This window comes from Filicampus tigris, chromosome 20 (assembly GCF_054856515.1).
Source record: "Filicampus tigris isolate MCC_2025a chromosome 20, RoL_Ftig_1.0, whole genome shotgun sequence".
Lineage (NCBI taxonomy): Eukaryota > Metazoa > Chordata > Actinopteri > Syngnathiformes > Syngnathidae > Filicampus > Filicampus tigris.
The window spans coordinates 6794763-6817277 of NC_141236.1; the positions used below are offsets into that span (position 1 = coordinate 6794763).

At 39.9% G+C, this 22515-nt stretch overlaps 1 protein-coding gene across 1 annotated transcript; it reads left to right on the forward strand.

The window, feature by feature from the left end:
* The first annotated feature begins 701 nt into the window (after positions 1 to 701).
* On the forward strand, positions 702 to 22364 carry ppp2r5a (protein phosphatase 2, regulatory subunit B', alpha isoform). The gene is made up of 13 exons (XM_086018113.1): positions 702 to 1854; positions 13317 to 13513; positions 14429 to 14530; positions 14741 to 14833; positions 16173 to 16303; positions 17009 to 17068; positions 17290 to 17398; positions 17610 to 17663; positions 17836 to 17886; positions 17976 to 18095; positions 18251 to 18378; positions 18781 to 18882; positions 19489 to 22364. Exons 1-13 carry the CDS (start codon positions 1707 to 1709, stop codon positions 19643 to 19645), a joined length of 1452 nt encoding a protein of 483 aa, XP_085874239.1. The 5' UTR covers positions 702 to 1706; the 3' UTR covers positions 19646 to 22364.
* The last annotated feature ends 151 nt before the right edge of the window (positions 22365 to 22515 follow it).

A 22515-nucleotide genomic window follows, 5' to 3' on the forward strand; every position in this document is an offset into this window, starting at 1 on the left:
ATGCCTGGTGTTCTTGGCTTTTTTTTTTAGAGTCAGTTTCCATGTCCCGACTCATTAACTATGCGCATAGGTGACAGTGGTATTTTTTAAATGATTTTTTAATTCCTCATGATTTAACATTATGAACGTCACTGTCAGCAGATCCTTCAATTTGATTTTCCAAAATGAATCATTTGATTATTGGTAAAATAAAAACTTCAGTCAATAATTTATTTTTGTTCTAAAATTTCAATTTAAACTGCTATATTAATGGTCTATAGGAATACTGTGAAACAATGGAATGGATCTTTATTTTCATCGCACGTGCACAAGAGTAAAGAGCAACGAAATTGTTAAAGAATCGTAATAGTAACATGCCCCAGATAGATGGATGGATAGATAGATAGATGGATAGATAGAAGGGGCACTTTGGGCATAGAGGGGCAAAGGGGAATGTGTCAAGGCACCTAAAGCCCGCTTCCCTCTGCACACTCCTGTACTGAACAGTACAAAAAGAAACCGTTTTTATCATAAAATTGTCAGTGTAAATGCAAGAATAGTGCAACATGTTAAAGATTATCCGATTATCCGTCTATCTGCTACTTCGGGAAACTATTGTACCTGTACAGTATTTGTTTTCACGTGTCAAGGTCCTCTCGTTATCCTATTCTATTGGTTGAAAAGTTTCCTCTTTTGTACAAGCTCTTCCGTGATTGGTTTTTGGGGGCGTCAGTCAAGAACCCGTCAGGCGATGCAGTCAGTCTACCTAACAGTACTGTAGGTCGAAACACAACGACACAGCGGTGGTGCTAGGGTTGTTTATGACTGCCGAGTCGCTGCAGACGTTTGGTAATTTGACACATCGAAGAAAAATATTCGCATTAGCAGGAGGTGCCGAATGGTAATTACGATCGTCGTTTCGGTAGGGGACGCAACTAACACCGTGTGACACGCCTGGCACGCGGCTAACTTTTAAGTGTTTAAGGCGTAGAGGGAATTTGAACTTCATCGACCGCGAGTGAAAATACTCAGCGGCGTTAAAAGCGGCCTGTGAACACGAATATATATATTTTTTGGGCTTTATTATGCGAAGAGCCACACGGCTTTATATGGAACCACTAGTTTTTTTCGTCTCGGATCTTGATGATGGAGCAATCTGTACTACCGTGTCCGTCTAAAGTCAGCTATGCTAACAGGCTAGTCATGCTAGGTACGTGTTAGCTAACAAGGCACTGTGCAGTACAGTTGTTAGCCGCGTACATTCACACCTCTCGACAACTTTATCGCAATGCAATTGGATTTGTGGGGAAAAGGTCAATATTTTATCAACATTTAAGCTACACATCGTTGGCAAAAAGTCCACGGCCATTTGTTTCTTAAAGGCAAGTGACTTGTTGGTTGTACCAAGAGGCTATGTCGAGTTGTAGTTTTGCTATTTTGCTTTGCCTGTCGAATATTGTTCCCGGAAAACAGCAAGCCGCGCATACGATGCAGCGTCCTCAAACAGCATAACACAGACAAGAAATGTCGGATCACGCTGAGTAACGTCGTAGGTTTTTGACTGGAGGTGAGCGTCAAGTTGCGCAGGTTGCTCCACATTTTTGCGGATGCGAATGCTCGGGGAGGGGGGGAAACACACCGAGGAGAAGACCTTGTTTTTGCGAATCTGACGGACGGGGAGCGCTACGTCGGATCGTCCTCCGGCTCTTGTCGGCTCCAGCATCAAAATGTCGGCCATCTCTGCAGCCGAGAAAGTGGACGGATTTACGAGAAAGTCGGTGAGGAAGGCCCAGAAACAGAGAAAATCCCCCAGCTCGTCTCAGTACAGGACTCAGATCGCCCCGGTGGAGCTTTCGTCCCTGCCTCAGCTCAAAGGTAAGAGGATGATGATGGAGGTCTGGTGGGTGATTTGAAATAGGCCATCACTGTGACAGGTTATGCACATTGCTCAGAATCACACCTGGATCACTGACTTCCATCCACTATTGAATTAAACTAAGTGTCAAACTGAGACGTATAACTTTGAAATGAGTTTGCACAGATACTGATTCAAGATAGGAAGCTTCTAAAAGATGCGAAGGACCACCTGTTGCTTTGGATTTGTCAGTTCTGGCTATGTAGTGCAGTGCTTCCGAACATTTGAGTTAAGGCTCATTTTTTGCATTCAAAAAATATCAAGGCACACCTTCCAACAAAAGTGCCATTTAGGTTTGGTTAGTTGGACCTTCTGTGCAAGAGCATTGAATTTTTCTGCCTGTCATTATTTTGCTGGCATAGATAGACAAATATATTATTTACAATAAATGAATAATAATTTCCTTCTCATAGGTTCAGAGATGGACGAATGGATAATTGGAATTAGATAATTTCCTCCAGTACACCTGATGATCTTTCATGCCTTACTAATGTCTTGTGGCACAGTGGCTGGGAATCAAAGGTGTAAAGTGGTGCCTCGAGATACAAGGTTAATTTTTTCCATGAAAACACGTCAAATCATATTTTCTATTGAAATTAATAGGAATGCCATTCATCCGTTCCAGCCTTACCCCCAAAACAATAAAAATGATGTTTGTTTTATAATGAATAGCACTCCTTGATAATGTACTTGATTAAAACAAAACATAACAGTGCCTTGGCCACCCTGGGGCACTATAAGACAGACGGACAAATATTACTGTTCACTGAGACATCGCAACTAAACTCAGCTCATCAGCAAGGCACTAATATTAGTCGGTCTTGGCTAGGATAAAAAATATATGACTGAGTACAGTTATATTGTCTGTTTACATGAATTGCTGCACCGTTTGTGTTCGGTACATTGCTTGGTGGTATAGCACAGTACCATGGACGCTATTTAGCATGATGCTAGCTAACTGAAAGGCTGCAGTTTAGTTTGACAGTACACTTGAACTAGACAATAAACTGCTTGAAGCCTAATTTCTGAAGATTTCTTTACCATTTGCCAGAGTGTTGCTTATTAAGTTAGTTGCGTTCACTGCCACTGTATACCGCTCGTATCTCAAGTCTGTGCTCGCAAAAAATTGGCCTAACAGTGGCTCGCATCTCTAACTGCTTGTGTCAGGTCATTCGTATTTCATAGCATCACTGTATTTGCTACAACTGAAGCCACCTTGGCACACAAGGGTAAGGAACAGTTTTCCTATAATCTGACATTTTGATTTTTAGTCTTATGTATTGTAAGCATCAGTCCATTTTTTGTGCCGTTTTGGAATTGCTTGTCTGGTCAGACCAAATGCTCATGTACTGTACATGGCCCACAGGTCGTTGGTTTCCCAACCTCCTCTAAAGGGTACTTTCGTGTAGGATGGTAAGCAAGTGAAAAGTGACAATATGGGTCAGTCAGCGTAGCATAAAGTGTAACGATGATGATAGTGCTGTTGGGTTGGATGCTTTAATGTTATTGTAGTATTGCGACTGATTTATTGGTTCATGCAAACTAGTACTTCACTGGAAATCTCCAAAGATCAGTTCAGAACAGAACTCAAATTCTGGGGTAATATATAACAACTCAGAAAAACACCAAATCAAGTAAGAATTTAGTAAAAACTAGGATCAAAGCATTCGTCATTTTTTTTGTAACACATACAGATTAAAGACTAAGATGGCTTTTTTAAAAAAATATATATTTTAAGAGTGGCGTAAGGTATTCTTTGATTACATCCTGCTCATTTGTTATCAAAATCAAGGCAGCGTCAAAATGTACTTTTAATGTATTCATTTCCTAATGGTTAACTTATTTTTACCCTTGTATGGTGAATTGTTATGACCGTTACAGTGTTACTTAAGATGTACACGCAAAAGTTTATGATAGTGACTGGATGTGCAACCAAAAAGTTCTGTTTCCATTATTTTGAATTGTTTTAAGGTGCTGTTTAATGACACGCATGTGCCTTTATGATTCAGAGTTATACCATAATTACACACTAGACTTCTGACAGTAACGTTGCCTTTGTGCAGTCGCACTAGCTGTAAATTCTGGAGTCATTTCCTCTTCACAGCTGGTGAAAATTGTGTTTACAGACAAACAAAGTGCAAACTGAAAGCATATCATGGAGATAACAATTTGTGGACGGCGTTGACCCAAGAGCTGTCTGTCCTCCACCAAAATGTTGATCTGAGATCATTTTGGTCAAGCAGTGGCATCACTGTATCAGGTAATGACCAATCACAGAGCTGTGATTGGTCCTTACCAATCACAGAGCTGTGATTGGTCCTTACCAATCACAGAGCTGTGATTGGTCCTTACCTGAGCCCTGAGCAACTTTGATGTTGTTTTCAGTCAACAGACAGCAAGTGGCAAAATGGCCGCCCCCTGAAATAGACAGGTAGATTTAGCTTCTTAATTCATATTCCACAAAAACAATATTAATCAGAATTCCGTGTTTAGATTAGTGGAGGCACATAGAACATATTATCGTAAAGAAAATGTTTGAGCTGACTTGTCCTTGAAGCAAGACTTGCCAGTTCATCTGGTGTTATTGCAGAGCTTTTCCTCTTATTAATGAGAGTAGCTCGGGAGTTAGCAGATTCCCTAAAAAACTAGGAGTGTCCTTAGTAATTAATTCCACTACAGTATATTTACTATAGTAACCTTGCAGTGACAAGGACATTTTATTTCGACGTCAGGTTTTGCGTCCCTACTGATGGACTATGAAGATGTTTCAGCTCTCCTGCGGTTGGGGTGCATAGAGCTCCCGTGGTGTGATAGACACCAAAAGGATGAGTCACTCAGAGACCATCGTCGTTGCTGTGGCAACCAGAAACCTTGATAGCAGACCAGGAAAAGGGTTTATATTCAAGATGTAGCCTTCTTAATTTAGGTTAATATTTCAGTTGCTGAGCTGTTTTTAGCAAGGCTTTGATTTCAAACTTGACTTCATCTTACACCAGAATGTAGTGATTAATAAGGGGACAGTGTCAATTATTTTTAATTTATTTGAGTTGCATTACTATCATACATTGCCACACCTGTACTCTGTGAAGTGATGATGTGTGTCAGTGGCTACGTTTGCATGGACACATTTATTTGGATTAAAAACCTGATCAATAAAAATGCTTCATGTCCACACCACATTGAGAACATTCTGACCCGATCAAGCCCATTCCGATCAAGAGTTTATTCCGAAGCAGAAGGCTGGTTTATGTCGATTGCTAATCTAATCGGCGCGTATGTCTGTGATGTCGGTATACATGTTATTTCCGCAAGCTAGAAGAAGAGCGAGTGAAAGTGGCAGGCACAAGACTGAACTGGCCTGTATCTCCATTACGGAGTGTTAACTCGACATAATAGCGCAAAAGGGAAAGAAACGCGAAATAACCTAACATTTAAAGTAGAAATGGACGGAGCAATGTTTTGTTGACACGAAAGTCGCTTCTTCTTCTACTACTATTTCCGGTATATTTGGTCAATCTGCGCATGCCAAAACAATTTGTTCGAATCGGAAGTGTGAACACACAAGTCCTAATCGGATCAATATTTTTAGTGACCGTGGAAACAGTGCATCCGATCATAATTTGAATCCAAACTCGGATTAAAGAAACTTTGTCCATGTAAATGTGTTTTGCACACATAAATATTCAAATGTACTAAATCTTTTGCATATACATAAGCGTGAACACATTTGGCCAATTGATTGGTAAGCGGGTACGAAATATTCTTTTTCCATCAGGTCTGCCAGTAGATGATCAGTCAATAAATAATGTCAACTAAACTGTCTGCGTTGCTCAGCAACAGTATTAACATACTACAGTGAAAGTCATAATGACTTTTGGCCGGCTCAATTGTGCCCTCAAACATTTAAAAAAAAAAAAATAGAATTGCTGCTTTATCTGTGTTGGTGGAAGATATGTTGTAGGAAGATATAAATGGATGCATTTGTGTAGCTTGCCAGCCTCTCACACTCCCACCGGCACAGCTCCTCTGAATAAACGATTTGATTGGGCTGAGTATTCCGTGTGTGCATTTACTACCACAAAGAACAAACTAGCTTCCAGAAAGCTGCTCAGGCTGACTCAGACAACCATAAACCCCGCCCCCAAAAGTTGCGCAGGTTAAAATGCAAGTGTATGTCAAAGTAATCTTATAGTATGCTTGATCCATACAGAAAAAGCTTCAGGCTCCGCCTATCGAGGACAACTGCCATAGACTTATTCACACGATGATTCAGCATCAGAATTGTTTACGGCACCAGCGTCATCTATCTTTCTTAATGGGGAACTAAACCCAAGACGTTAACGTGTGTTACCGTTCTTCTACTCTTTTACTTCCTGTGGAACTTGCTTCGAAAAAGCAACAGTAGTCATGGCAACTAACTTTCGGCTTTGCACAACAAATAACAAGGCGCATTAATCGACCAGGATTTTACCTTGGGCTACAATTTATTCTTCGTTTTGCATTTTAAAAGTTACATTTATCAAGTGTAACAGATGTTTAGATGGGTGGGAACCGAGTGGGCGGGGTTTGTCATGGCTTAATAGAAGCGTAACTCCCACGCAATCGTCAACCTTTTTTCGGAAATTCACCTATTACGGTAAAGTGAGGGAACACTGTGCTGTATTGTTACATCTTGGTGGCGACCGACAGGATCTCTCTTAACACCCCGAAACGTAATTTTTGTCATGAAAGCTCATTTGCTATGTATGACATGGCGTTTTTGATTGGCTGATAATCGTATGACGTTGCGACGCCATTCATCATCCACGATTCTAATTTGGAATCGCAGCTATGCTAGTCGGCCACTATTGAACACTAGTTCCAGAACCCCACACACTACACAACAGTTCAGTTGCCTAAGAAGCACACAGGAGTTGGAATGTGCTATCGGGGGTCCTTAAAGCGGAAATCAACCCAAACACATTTTTTTTCAAGAATATGTTCCCAGCAGGCCCACAAGTTGAAACACAGCATTCTGGTTGATATTGCCTTTGTGGAATATGAGTTAAGTAGCAAAATTCGCCCCTTTTTAGCTATCTCAGGGGGCGGCCATTTTGGCACTTCTGTCGACTGAAGATGACATCACAACTGCTCAGTTGCGCCGTGATTGGTCGTTACCCAATCCCTGAGCAGTTGTGATGTCATTTTCAGTCGAAAGAAGTGACAAAATGGCCACCCCCAGAGATGGCGAAAAATGAGTGGATTAACTCTTATTCCACAAACGCAATATTTATCAGAATGCCCTGTTTCAACTAGTGGGCTTGCATAGAACGTATTGAAAAAACATGTTTGGGTTGACTTCCACTTTAAACTAGGTGGCCACTATAATGTGCACTCCATAGTAAGTCTGAGCATGTTACATATTCTTGTGTGCACTCATCATGAAGGAATCCCAGGTACACCATTTGTAATTATCATTCTTTTGTTTTCCGCCAATCCCAATTAGGGTGGCTGACATCTGAGTTTGACTTCTTCACAGTTTCCTTCTTGTAACCTCATAAAGTGTGTCTTTTGAACAGTACTTAAATGTCAAGGACGAGGCACACTGCTTCTCCTCGGTGCCAGGTCAGAAGATCTTGGTTTTCATCTTCCAAGTGCCTCCGGTCTCCCTGAAAATAAAAACAAGTGCTGGCAGTTTGAAAAGAGCAGTGTCAATTTGCCCTCATGAGACCGTTTAGGATTATGTGAAACCAGATCACGGCGTGTTAAACTTTATCAGTTAAGACTGTTACTGGAATGTGCTTGAGACCAAGCCTGCCAGGTATTTTCTTGATTTTGCTCATTTGAAGCCATTTGTATTTTAAGCGCACAGAGAAGCAAATCACACACAGGCAGGCATGCTAGGAGAAAATGTCAAAGTGAAAGCATTCTACTTTCAGGGGGGTGGGGGCAAATGATGCTGCGGCCTTCATCTCGAGTTGTGTGTGTGTGTGTGTGGGTGCAAGATGCAAGTAGTTGAGTTGCCATTTGTTTTGGACTTGAGCATTCCATTCCAAATGCTACCTCTTTAGGGATGAGTTATGGCTGCGCCGTGTTCAAGTGTCCCATCCCCGTGGCCTAAATGCTCAATTGGCCAGATATTCTATCTGTCTTCAGTGTTGAGACTACAAGACTGTAAATACTGGAACAGGATGTGCAGTATAAAGACTTTTTTTTTTTTTTCTTGCACTAAAGTTTCACTGTAGTCTAATGTTCATTAATGGATTATCTCGAGGCAGAGACAACGGCTTAGTCTGCCTTATTAATTGTGCGGTTGTATGTCAGTACCAAGCAGACTATTTGAATGAACACGCATGGTATAGTGATTCCAATGTAAACTGTTTTACATTGGCTTTAATATACATTGTTGAAATAATACTTTGCCAGTGGAAGTTAAAACTGAACATTATCCTTTTGATACAACTTTTTTATTGGATTCATTAAGTAGTCGCAATGTTATGATTGGTTGGTGTTAGGGATAGACTGGTTATCGGTGCCGATATTCTGCGTTTTGATGAATATCGCCATCTGCCTTTTTAAAATATCTGATGGCCGATAATAAATCAATTTAAAACTGGGTTGGAATCAAAACAAAGATATGTGAAAGTGGAATTTTCCGTCATTTTGAAATTTTGGAGAACTTAATTTACTGTCGAAAACTATATGAAGCTAGTTGTTAAAACGTTTTCATTTCACTTTTTAAGACATGCTGACGACACTGGGTGCTCCCTGAACTTTTTGTTAGAATTTAATAACAAAGATGTATATTGTCAAAAATATAATAATTATACATAATAATAATAATAATAATAATAATACAATAAGAAAATCTACATTCATTATGCAAATCTGAAAAAAAAATTTTTAGATTTTGATGCTAGTATTTTCTTTTGTACGAAAAATTAATACCGGCCCCAAATATCGGTTATCAGCCGCCTTGACTACTAATAATAATGGGTATCGGTATCAGCCCTGGAAAAATCATATCGGTCTATCTCTAGACAGTGCAAAATTTAAATAACTTGCATATCTACTGTACTATTCATCCGCTTTTGCGCTTTGTCTGGCTGACCCTTTAACCTGCTTTCAACGCCGACTGTACCAGCATGCTTACAATGTGAACACAGTACACGTGAAGTAGATGCTCTGATCAACCGCTACAACTGCAAACATCCCATCGAACCGGTACAGCAACTCTTTGATGTGCATTTGTGGTATCACTTAGCTTTCCAAAGACTGTCACTCTAATTCTACAAATTCAGTCCTTTGTTTGGAAACTGATGAGGAACTGACTTTATGGATTTTACAGTGCACATGATATCATCTCTGTCTTGCAAAATCTACACCTCTCCGAAACCACTACTTTCAGGGGGGTGGGGCGGACCAAAACACCGCATAAGCTAAACCTACAGCTCATATTGAACATAACACCTCCTCAAAATCATGTTCAAACCCTCTTTTTTTTCCAGCAAATTATCCTGTCATTGATTAGAATGGTTTGCACACAGATGTCGCCACCGACAACAGTGCCCATGAAAGTCTGCGTCGACTATAAAGCTAACCGCTGCCGTTATGTCATCAGCCCACACTCGTATTTCAAAGGACTACGAGCCTTGAGTTGAGTGATGCAATACAAAAACCTTGGCGGAAATGAATCTAACATGCAAACTGAACTTCATGGCTAACAGGCTTTCTTCTGCACTGAAGAATTGTATCATTCATTTATCGATTATGAACAAGATGAGTGTACTGAAATGTATGTAACCTAACCATTTTCATGCTTTGTCTAAGTGAGGGTTACTGAACTCGTTGCTACTTTCAGTCTTGAGAGACGTTAATGCCCCGAGGCCCAAGTTGTTGTCTCAGTGTTGAAATGTTCGGTACTGGTCGGGTTGAGATTAGCTCTCAAGCTGTTTCGGCGTTTTAGGTGAGTTAAACATTTGGGAAAATATAACAGACCATACAATAGTATTGACATCTTTGTACAAGACAAAAACTGTTCAGAGGTCACCAGACCAGCATACGCAGTTTGTTTTGGTTTCACCGGTTCGGTAAGTTCCGTGAAATGTTGATAGATACTAACAGGGCGGGTATTAATGTCAAGGAGTTTTTACACCGGTGGACTTAAGTTTTTCTTTCGTATTAGAAACCGGTAAATATGTTTGTTGTATATAAACTATGAATAATATTTCTACCACTGTTTGTAATGCTCCTATAAAGCATGTCCTTTACATTTAACATCTTCAGCTTGTTGGTCACTTTCATCAAAAAAGGTCTTTGGTATCTATGAATATAAACTGGTGTTAAATTACCCAAACCAAAACAAAGTTGAACACAGTTTTTACCGTGATGCTGTTCTAATTTAAAAGCAATTGTTCCCATAGCAAATATTAAGTTAAATAATTAGTTTCAAACTGCCATTGTCGGACGTTTTGTTCACACTGCAGCTAATTTTACATATCGTAGTATAAAAAGAAGTTAACCACATAAGAATGCTTCTAAATGAATCGGGGAAACTCCTCACACTGTAGATTACAGGCAGAAGGGGAAGTGGAAAAAAAAAGTGTTTGCAGGTTATATCTTGATATAGATGGAAATAATGTAATCTACTGCGCAGTTTTTGATTAACTTTTTTTTTTTTTTTTTTTTCTTCATGTCTCTGTGTTGTAACAACAGCCGCCACCGTGCTACAAATGCACCATCGGCGTATTGAATATCTGTTTCCCATGGGGGTTGACCTCTGCTGCAGTGGGTTACCGAAATACTGGATGCTAAAATGGAAAATTGTTGCATAACTTAGCCACATTCTCTCACGCAGCGCTTCTGCTAACATATGACATGTCACAAGTATGCAGTAATTGCTCACGTGACATATGTTCAATAATAATCTCCCAAGCATGCAGTAATTGATCACCATGTCCAGAAATCTTTCACACATTTTTGTCCCTTGAGCCAACACTAAAAGAAGAATCTTATCCGCCTGTCCAACTTCATTTATTTATTTTTTTTTTTTTTATCACACCAACTAGAGCTAGAAGTAGAGCTTTTTTTCTTTGGTCAGTAAGGATTCCCAGTAGTTCCCATTTAGTGTTTTCAGTGACATATGAATATGTCTGAATTTTTCTACCCCAAGGTATGTTTCCCAGCTGCAAATATTTTGTTGAGTTGCCTTGCCTCACCTGTACTACTTGACATGAGAAAAGACCATGAGAGAACTTGAAGCGGATGCGTTTAATGCGCTGTTACTCCGAAATTATTACAGTGAATTGTAGACCTTAAATAACAATACAGAAATGGCTCACAATCTTTATCCCTCCTATATCTGTTTATGACCGGTGTTGTTTTCTTCTGAATACTTCGCTCTTTCACCTCACACGTTCTGACTCGTATACAAAAACATGCTGCGTCATGAAATTAGGAACAAGGAGTTCAGTTGTTCATTATCGGACCAGACATGTTTCATCAGTGGCCATACACACGTCGACCCACATTAGGTCAGAATTATCCTGATAATGTGATGTTTAATCTTGTATTCTATTAAAAAAAACTCTATAAATATATCTATGTGCGTATATATTTTGCTAACAAACCAGCACCTAATAATGATAAATAACATTTGTTTATACTTGTACAATTTGGGGATGTGCAACGAAATGCTTTGGAAATGCCAACGTCTTGTGCAGACTGCCAAGCATTGTTTTGTTTGTGTGACTACATCACTTTAAATTCAGGGTCAAGTGATTTTATTTGTGTATTCTTCAGATTTACATATTGATGTGTAAAGAACTGTTCCAGACTTCTTCTAGCTGGATTAATTGGTATATTTTTGTCTTCTCAAAAGTCCACATGCACAACAACAGAACTCTGACGGAAATCTGTTTTTCTTTTTCTTTCTGAAGCACCCGGAGGAGTTTGTGCACTAATGCATCCGTATCTAGAAGGCAAAAATAGCATCACATTGTTGGGGAAAAAAAAATGCATTTTAGACTCTAAAGCCGTCTAGAGAGACACAAAGAAACTTCAAACACATGGCTTTCACACACAAGTAGGCATGTCTAATCCAAGTTCGACTGTTGCCCGTGGTAATTGTTTGCAGAAAAACAACAGTCTAAATCTGTCATCTCATAAATAACCATAAAATTAAATCATTGCGAATAATTATTAGCGAGAGGGTAATATATCGTAGATGCTAGATTGTGTCAATTCTAAGAATGGCCTAAGGTTACGAAGGGACTGTTCGTCTCGTACAATTTCTAGATATAATTAGTATTTATTATCATCAATCACTAATGCCTCTCTAAAATGTTAAAATAGTTTTTCTACACAAATGTGTTTCTGGTTTTACATGCGGCATTTGTTTTGTAGCAAAAGCACATTCAGGTCATCGCACCTTTTCAAGTGTCAGTATGGAAGCACTGTGACCCTTACAGTTGCATAAGTGCTTTGCCGCATGTCAAAACCATCCGCTGAGGTTGTCTCCAATATTGTAAGAAGTGAAATCTGGCGATTGATTGTGAAGGGAAAAAAATATTGGCTCTCGAAGTGGGTCAGTGTTTGAGAACCTGCAATAGTTTTTTTTTTTTTTTCCCCCAAAACAAAATTGACTATTTTCTGAATTAGTTTGCATTATATCCATTAAGTCCATTTTCCTGTATTGTCCAATGTGACACAATCCACAATTTTGTCCAAGCACTGAGTCCACGGTTTTGCTATCAATTCATACACACTTGATTGTTTTAACTTTTGATTCTCAGTGACAACTGGTCTGTTCTGGTTGGCTTCGACAATATTTTGCCTTATCCACATCGTCTAGGTAGGACAGCTGCAGCCTGAGCGCCGGCGTGGAAACCCAGCAATTTCCCAAGGCGTGCCCCAATCAAAACTGAGAGAATGAGAATATTCACATGCACTTTTGAGCTATTGGCTTTGTTGTAAATCCTTACTTACCACAGTTGTAAAATGCACGAATAAGCGCGTTCAACTCATCTTAAAAGTGTTTGACCTTGCACAAAGTGACTGAAGCCTGAGCGATGCTACTCTCAGCAGGATGCTGTCCTGTGGCCACGGTGATTACCTACGCTGCGCCCAAACATAACATCAGTGTGCAGTGTGCCTGTCTGGGTGGCTTCCAAATGCTGTTAATAGCTTGGCCGGGTCGGACAGCTTTAATAACCATGGACGTACTCACAGTCTAATCCATAAAAGGCTTTACAGTCAAAGCTGGGGGTGACAAGGCTGCCTCTGTGTGGCTCAATATCTTCACAAGTATTGTATGTACCATACTTTTTGCAAGAAAAATCCAATGTATGTTTGAATAAATGCTGGCTTTGTCTGTGGCACGACCACCGTAAGAATTTCCATGGCTAGCAATCAGTTTTCTGTATTTTCCCTTGTGTGATTTCAGACGCTCCCTCCACTGAGCAGCAGGAACTTTTCACCCAGAAACTCCAGCAGTGCTGCATGCTCTTTGACTTCCTGGACTCTGTGACGGACCTGAAGAACAAGGAGATCAAGAGGGCCACACTGAATGAGCTGGTGGACTATGTGTCCACCAACAGAGGAGTGCTTGTTGAATCCTCATACCCTGAGATCACCACTATGGTCAGCACACATTGCTTAAAGAGACACTTGGACACACTTCAAGAATATGTTCTATGCAATCCCACTAGTTGAAACAAGGCATTCTGATTAATATTGCGTTTGTGGAATCAGTTAATCCACTCGTTTTTAGCCATCTCTGGGGGCGGCCATTTTGTCACTTCCATCGACTGAAAATGACATCACAACTGCTCAGGGCTCAGGTAACGACCAATCGCGGCTGACCTGTTTTCTGAAGCTAAGCCGTGATTGGTCGGTACCTGAGCCCTGAGTAGTTGTGATGTCATTTTCAGTCAACAGAAATGACAAAATGGCCGCCCTCTGAGATGGCTTAAAAACGGGTGGATTTTGCTGCTTAACTCATGTTCCACAAACGCAATATCAATCAGAATGCCGTGTTTCAACTAGTGGGCCTGCTGAGAACATATTCTTGAAAAAAATATGTTTGGGTTTATTTCCGCTTTAATTTGAAATGTAGCGATGGGGCACTCTAGTTTTTCAAATAGTCTCTTTATTATTTAGAAAATTCTGTCATTTGCGCGCATACTTGGTGTACAGTGTCCACTACAAAGTTTGAGGTTTGTATGTATTAGGAGCCATCAGCTATATATCCTCTCCCATGCTCTGTAAAACACCCCTGCACTCAGGGGGATTACAAAATGGAGGCTGATCATGTGTCGACTGTCTAGACAGGTTTTGTCATGTCAGCACTACATGGGATATATTGTACGTTGCCATGGCTACTGTATTAAAAATCCCGTATTGTGCTTTGTCCATTCTGAAAAACAGGAAGGGTTTGTGTTTTAACATGTATAGGAATGTATTTATTTCATGATAACTCCATAGAACAGTAGAGCTGCAATCAGGAAAAAATAGTGGTCATTTTTGCTAGCTTAACAGCATCATTCCTTTCCACAGATCAGCACAAACATATTCCGTACACTTGCTCCAAGTGACAACCCAGATTTTGACCCGGAGGAGGATGAGCCCACTCTCGAAGCTTCATGGCCGCATATCCAAGTAAGGATATGATTTTGTTGCTTCTCTATGCCTCAATAGAGTTGCATCCCAGTGGGAGGGGCTGTGTTGAGGCGACAGCGATATTTTGGAATTCCCAAAAATAAATGATTTTGATGCTAAGTGTGGCGCATCTCTGCACTGACATTGTAGCGAGTACCAGAAATCAATCAAAGTACACCATTTATTTATTTTTTTTATTTAATCTTTCAGCTTGTCTACGAGTTTCTACTGCGTTTCCTTGAGAATCCAGATTTCCGGCCCAGTGTTGCGAAACGCTACATTGATCAGAAGTTTGTACTCCAGGTAAGCGGTTTTGTCGTTACAAATGCAACCGTATGTAAGTAGTATCCGATGCCCCCCACACACCCCGCCCCGCCCCCACTTAAGTTAAATTAGGGAAAGCACACATAATTCTAAGTAATGGCACTGCATCGGAATCATTTTTATTGGCAGAGTATGTAAAAACACACAAGGAATTTGTCTCCAGTACTATTAACCATCTGCACTGTAGTTAGTGTACAGGAGTCCCTCGCACCACAGCTCCACAGGAACCAAAGGGCCTGGAATGTTGGCTTGGCTGCATCAGAGGTGCCGGGACTGATTTTCCATGATGTGAGCGTGTCGCGGGGAGCTTTAAATAGCTGCCTGTTGTTTTGCTCTTTAGGATGAGATGAGAGGCCTGTGGTTGGGAGCAAATTGACAGGCTGGATGGATGGAGGTTTGGGTGGCAAGTGTGACGTGGGAAAAATGCACCAGTCCGTTAGTTTGCTTAATTTAAATCCACATATACAAAGATGTATAAATTCGCTGCAGAGAAAATTGCACCTCTGCTAAGAAGTCATATGCTTAAATGGACATTGGGGTCCTGGGATTGAATATTGACATTTCCCTTTGGCGCACATTTGAATTGCATGGAGAGGTGAATAATATAATATTATATAAGAATATTTATTATGAGCAAATGTTCATACCTGAATGCATTGCTCAAGTGCCTTACGGGAACGACAAATGGACAGTGGTCAGGCGTAATTTTCCAAAATAATAAGCCTTCAGCTAAATGTCAATAAAATAAGAATTTGAAATATTTTTACTCCACAGCTCGGTACCAAAAGATCGGCTGCTGAGGTCTCAGAAGTACAAAAGAGCATGCATGCACAATGTCACTTTAAAAAAAAAACAAAAAAATTGGATGCATGCAGGCTTAAATATAAACCATCAACCGTATCGCTGAGGCGCAGATGATAAGCTAACTGGAAGATGGTTGCCCTACGATGCCGAGCCTAAAATTTCCCTTTGAACTCCATGCCTCGTAATGATGACTCATCACGTGTAAAGCCGCAAATACGGTAGATGTGACATAGCAGGTGTATCCACTACATTTGTTTCGCCCTACGCACACACTTCCTGTTTTATAACAGGAAAATATGTGGTGCCTTTACATGTCCAACCCTAAGGCAGAAGCTATGTTTCCACCATTTAAAGTCCGAATGTTCCCTCCTCCAAAGAAATGACTTTTATCATTAGTTTTATGGTTTTTATAATGACAGTCCCTAATTATTCACTATGTGGATATAACCCAACAAAATCAAGAATAACAACTGACATTTTCATGCCCTTTTTTTTCCTCCCTCTCTTGTTTTAGCTTCTTGAACTGTTTGACAGTGAGGATCCAAGGGAGAGGGACTTCCTCAAGACAATCCTGCATCGCATTTATGGAAAGTTCCTCGGGTTACGAGCCTTCATCAGGAAGCAGATTAACAACATCTTCTTGCGGTGAGTTAAACATGTTATTCTACTACTGGCGATAGCGTCTTGCGGAGGCCTCGATGGTAGAGTGTAAAAGAAACCTGAAGTCCACCAAATATAACGTTTTACATTTAAAGCCACGGAAAAACGTGGGACCGTCAAACATGCAACAGTGACGGACGTAACGCTCTAAATTCTCTGCATTTTCTTGCAATGCCCTTGCAATTGTTGCACCTCAAACCCATTAATCTTGCTTTTCAAACACAGAAGTACAAAGTGCAGATGGAGGCATCAGACATTCCCAACAACGTGTTGATTCTTTACAGCTCCTGTTGCCGCGTGACAATGGGATTTAGATGATTGAAACAGGGGGCCCTTAATGTCATTTCCAAAAGGCATGAGTGGCAAAATGGATGCGCCCACTTTGACCATCTGCCATGCAGGATATAAATAGTGTCATCGGTGTCAGGCGCTGTATGTACATACCACAAGTGTGTAGGCATGGGTACTGAACATGAGATGAATCACTTATTTGTCAATCATTTGGAAGTCCACAGAGTACCTTTTTAGCATAATGGAAGTGGCAGTATTTGCTATGAGCATTTGAGCCAAATCCCATACATCTACTTTCACTGCCTCCATTAAAAAAAAATAAAATAAAAAAATAAAAAAGAAAGTACACTTCAGTGAGTTGTGTACTGCGTAACAATTAGCTTGTTTCACTACTTGCAGGTTCATCTATGAGACTGAACATTTCAACGGAGTTGCCGAGCTCCTCGAAATTCTGGGAAGGTGAGTGTATAATCATGCCAACACAGGTAGAACAATCTATGCCTACTTTTTAAGTCAACTTTTTTAAAAACAACTTTAGATTGCGATATTTTGGGTCTATTTTGATTTGAACTCTGGTTATATAATTGCTTTCAGTGAAGGAATATTTCCCTTTCAGTATAATCCCTCACCTTTTATCCCATCAGAATGATGATGAGTGTGTTTTTTTTTTTTGTCTACAGTATCATCAATGGTTTTGCACTGCCTTTGAAGGCAGAACACAAACAGTTCCTGATGAAGGTGCTCATCCCGTTACACACAGCGAAGGGACTGGCCCTCTTTCATGCTCAGGTAAGAATGTTTCTACACCACCATCTAGTGGCTACGCAGTGGATTTTGGAACTAATAATCAATGAGGAAAAATGTGTGGCCTTTACTCATAATTATGCAACGACAATAGAAAAAATGAATCATAGCTGAGTTGGTGTATCGCGCCATCATGATGATGCTGTTTTAGTATTGTCATGGAATATCAATTTGAACCACTTATCTTGTCTTTCAGCTGGCATACTGTGTGGTCCAGTTCTTGGAAAAGGATCCAACACTAACTGAACCGGTAAAAAAAAAAAAAACATTCTTCCCACTCCACACATTATCCTGAAGCGCTAAAATTAGTCAAGCTGCAGAAAAATCTGTCGTGGGTGCTACAAACCACCTACTCAACCAAGATAAACATACATTATTCACTTTAAAGGAGTCCCCTGTGAGTTGTCTTGTTTTATTTTTAGGTGATCCGAGGCTTGCTGAAGTTTTGGCCCAAGACCTGCAGCCAGAAAGAGGTACGTCGCTAAAAATACACGCTCGTCAATTACAGTACATCGGCCTGCTTTTCTTATGCCTTCATGTTCACTTCTTCGTGTTTAAACAGGTGATGTTCCTGGGTGAGATTGAGGAGATTTTAGATGTCATTGAGCCTACACAGTTCAAGAAAATCCAGGAGCCACTGTTCAAGCAGATCTCCAAATGTGTGGCCAATCCCCACTTTCAGGTAGGTTTTGATCAAGTCAATTTTAAATTTGTATTTGCGCACTTTAATGTTCCGTCTTAGCATTGTGGTAAAAAAATTTAATTAGCGGTCAGCCCCTTTTGATCTGTATGGAAACATGAAACTACTACTGATTCTCTTCCTATATGCCCTGACAGGTAGCAGAGCGAGCGCTGTACTTCTGGAATAATGAGTACATTCTCAGCCTCATCGAGGAGAACATCGACAAGGTCCTCCCCATCATGTTCTGTAGCCTGTACAGAATCTCCAAAGAGCACTGGAATCCGTACGTATTCTTAACATTAAGGCGCTAACCACTTTACATGAGGTGTCATCTCATAAGGAAGCATGAACGCAAAACTTGCTTTGAAAACAATTGAAGGGCTTTATTTGTTGTCATGTGTCACTTGTAAAAATCTCACATTGATGGATGTTGCTTTTCTTACATTACAAGGAAGAATTGGGACATTTTGTTTTTCCTTTGTAGTGTATTTGCTATACTGTATGTAGAAACTTGTTTTGAATGTTAACTCTAGACCTACTGATGAAATTCCGTAGGATCAATTATGAATGCGTTAATTGTCCATAAACATTCTGATGGATGACTTTGACTGTGAGGCCGACAAGTGACCGCGTTTACGTCTGATGTTTTACGTTGTTGCGACAAATTCAAAATTTTACATTTCAGGACTATCGTAGCTCTGGTTTATAATGTGCTGAAGACGCTGATGGAGATGAACTGTACACTCTTTGATGAGTTGACCTCCTCCTATAAATCAGACCGGCAAAGGTGAGTTAAAACCAATCAACATCGGTATCATTGTTCTCAGTATATCAAGTACATGGAGGAAATGGTTTCAGGTCTACTGATAAACCACCACCATTGAAAACTGTAATTATCGTAAATACCGCTTGGTTAATACCGTGGGACCTGAAGCAAAGATTTTATTAAATAATAAAAACAGCCAGCATTAACGCAAGAACATTAGCGCTAAAATTGGCAGCTAACATGATGAAGATGGTTGTTATTGATATATGATCGAAAATCCTTATGTACCAAATGGCATTAGATCGTTGGATTTTGTTTTAGCATGTTAGCATCTTCTTTTCATGTTGCTAATGAGGCTAATATGTTCCAGTTGTGCTTTGACGATGCACTCTCATTTGCCGGTGTGATTGTTGCCTGTTCGATCGTCAACAACAACGTCTTTGTGGTTTATTTGTGCCACTTAATTTACTCACCGCAAATGCACTTCCTGTTTACATTTCCGTGACTAATCAGAAGAACGGAACCAAGTCATGTGTTTGCGTGAAATTTTTACCGATCGTGAAACGCACCGGGCTGGATAAAGCAAGTGAAATGCTTACTTTTCTGGTTTGACCGCGCGGTTTTCAGGGAGAAGAAGAAGGAGCAGGAGCGCGACGAGCTGTGGAAGAAGCTGGACGAGCTGAGGCTCAGCAACAGCGTACTAGAACAGAACAACAGCCACAAGCTCCTAAGTGTCCAGAACAACAACAAGAATAGCAATAATAATAACCAGGACAGACAGTGAGAGCAACCCCCGTGCCAACTGACACTGGGCGTCAGCTTTTCACGCTTGTCTTTCATGGACTGACGTTGTCTCCAGGTTTGTCGGGAAAGGATGAACAAAGATGTGGGGGGGTGGTGGTGTTTGATAACGACACCTCAGCATTTTTATAAAACATTTGTTTGAGTGACTTTAAACGCCTCACAGAAAAGATTTGATGTTACCGACAGTATATTGTTGATTTGTCTGCTCTTGTTGTATTCGGTGTACATGTCCCGTGGTCGGGAGGGGGTGGGGGGGGGAAAATAATGACTTGAATTCAGCAATTCAGATTGTTTCTGCCACCAGCTGAATCGCTCAACAAAGATGTCTATTTTGTACTGTCGTAGCTGCCAACACTTGTGTGCTGACCTTAGGGGTGCAGGGAAGTGCATTGTGGGAATTAAGAGGCAGATGGGACCACACCCACTCTGAGACGTGCTGAAATGTACACAAAAGAGCCTCCATTAGCGATAGCGATGGAACCTGATAAACATACCAATCAATTTTGTCTATGTCTTGGTCTTGCGGGGGTGTTTGGAGTTAAATATTGTTCTTCACAGTTAGTTTTACATTTCAGGTAAATATTTTTTTATCTGGGCGAACCCATGTGAGCAGCACAGCAGCTTTTATTCTGAGTATTTACACTGAAGTATTGACACAGGGCTTTCAATTTACACTTTTTAGCCTGGGTTAGTGAGAGGAATTGAATTTGCTCGATCATGCTGGGGGATACTGTGACGCTGCTGTCATGTCTTTCAGTTTATAAATATATAAATATACTGCAAATAGCTGTTATCTTCGCTTAAAGACTGGAAACCAATAACAAAATCCTCAATGCGTCCGTTTGATTTAAAAGCATACTAAAACACGGTCTTCGCCCTTGTAAATGGTTCGGAAAAAATGTGTTTTTTTTTTTCTTTCCAGTCTTTATGCAAAGATGCTCAGCATACAACTATAGGATGTATTTCCAACATGTCTAATTACAGGCAGGGAAGTAAAGTATTTTTGTTTTAATTACTTTTGAGTTATTTCTGTAAAAATAATATAAGCGAAAATAAGACATACAGTACTATATTTTTCCAAAGTTTATTTTTTGGCAGTTCATTTTGCAAATGAACTAAGCTGGGATGCCAGGCAGGCTTGATTGTACAGTCTATTTGTCAAGTGGTTATATTTGTATTAGGGATGCACCGATACCACTTATTATTATTTTTTTTTTTCAAACCGAGTCCGAGTACAAGGACGTACATTTGAGTACTCGATGCGAAATACCGACACGTTATAATCCCATTACGTTTTAGAATTGTGATGAAAATGTCTAATCAAACATGCATGGTGTAATCATTGACATATGCGTTGCCCGGCCTCATCCGCCGCGGCTTCGTGATGGGAGCAAGGCTGGCTCGAGAAACTCATAAATTCAACATCAGAGCATAATTTGCAGTTGGCTTTAATGTAATCTGTGTTTACTTAAAAGTATCTCCACACTGCTGACATGGCTCTGACCCCACCTACCTGGGAGATAATGTATATGTCACGTTGATGTAGTGGTATCGGTGTCATAATATCAGAGCATTGTTATAAGGTATCGTCACCGATACTGCTATTGGGATCAGTGCGTCCTTAATTTGTATGCTAGTTTGCAGACTATTTAAAAGGACAATGCCACTCTATTTAAAGGGGACCTATGGATTATATGACGTTGTTGGTTCCGTTTTAAATGTAGTTTCAAAGTATTAATATAAATGTACAGTAAAATAACATCCAGGTCCCACCTGCGAGATAAACCTTTTCATTCTATTGTCACGTCCAGATGATGATGATGATAGTTTGTCATGTGGTTGACAAGTAGAGACGATTCTTTCTGCCCCCCTCGGCAGGCTTAGGGAAGGCCATAAAGATACTCTCCTAAACCTGCTTGTTTTCTCACAAGAAACATATGTATATGTATATATATATATATGTGCATATGTATATATATATATATATATATACATATGTGTATATGTATATATATCTATATATGTATATGTGTATATATATATGTATATGTATGTATGTATATATATGTATATGTGTATATATATATATGTATATGTATGTATGTATATGTATGTATATATATATATATATATGTATATGTATGTATATATATATGTATATGTGTGTACTTCAATAGTGACACACTGCTGGAATTGTTCCAACTTCACTGTAGTACGTGAACAGCAACTGGTTATGAAACAAACATTTTCCAGATTTCCTCTCATTAAGATGTATTATGAAGTAGTGAAACCAGAAAATAAACACTTGGTTGTTTTGAGAACTAAACTTTACTACCTGTTCTTCCTCGTACTCTTACCTCCTCAAGTAGACTTTTTTTTTTTTTGTTGTAGTTGGGAAGTAATCAACCTCTGGTCATTATAAACACACCTAGATCATAGGGCACACATCAGGTTGCATTTATTTTTGAATGGGCTGTCTTCACCTGTTTCACCTGTCCTTTTTTTTTTTTTTTTTTTTTTACTTCAAAATGTTTTCTTTCTGGGTTCTCTGATGCCTTCTGTCATTACAGCATTCCAACGTCTATGATGTTTAAATTTACTCTTGAGGTGGGAACGGATGGAACCTGTTTTGTAATCTCAGATAGATTTTTCCGGTGGTTTCTTCATCAAATAAAGTCCACTCTATCTTTCTACTCCAAGCATAGAACACGCTTGTCTTTTTACTCCCAGCAGTTGTAGTACACCATGATGGCCACAAGATGGTGATGTGATTTGTTCTGTGTGATGTGCTTTACTTGACACGTCCTGTTGTTTACCAGTCCAGAGATGCCAATTTCATCTGTAAACGTG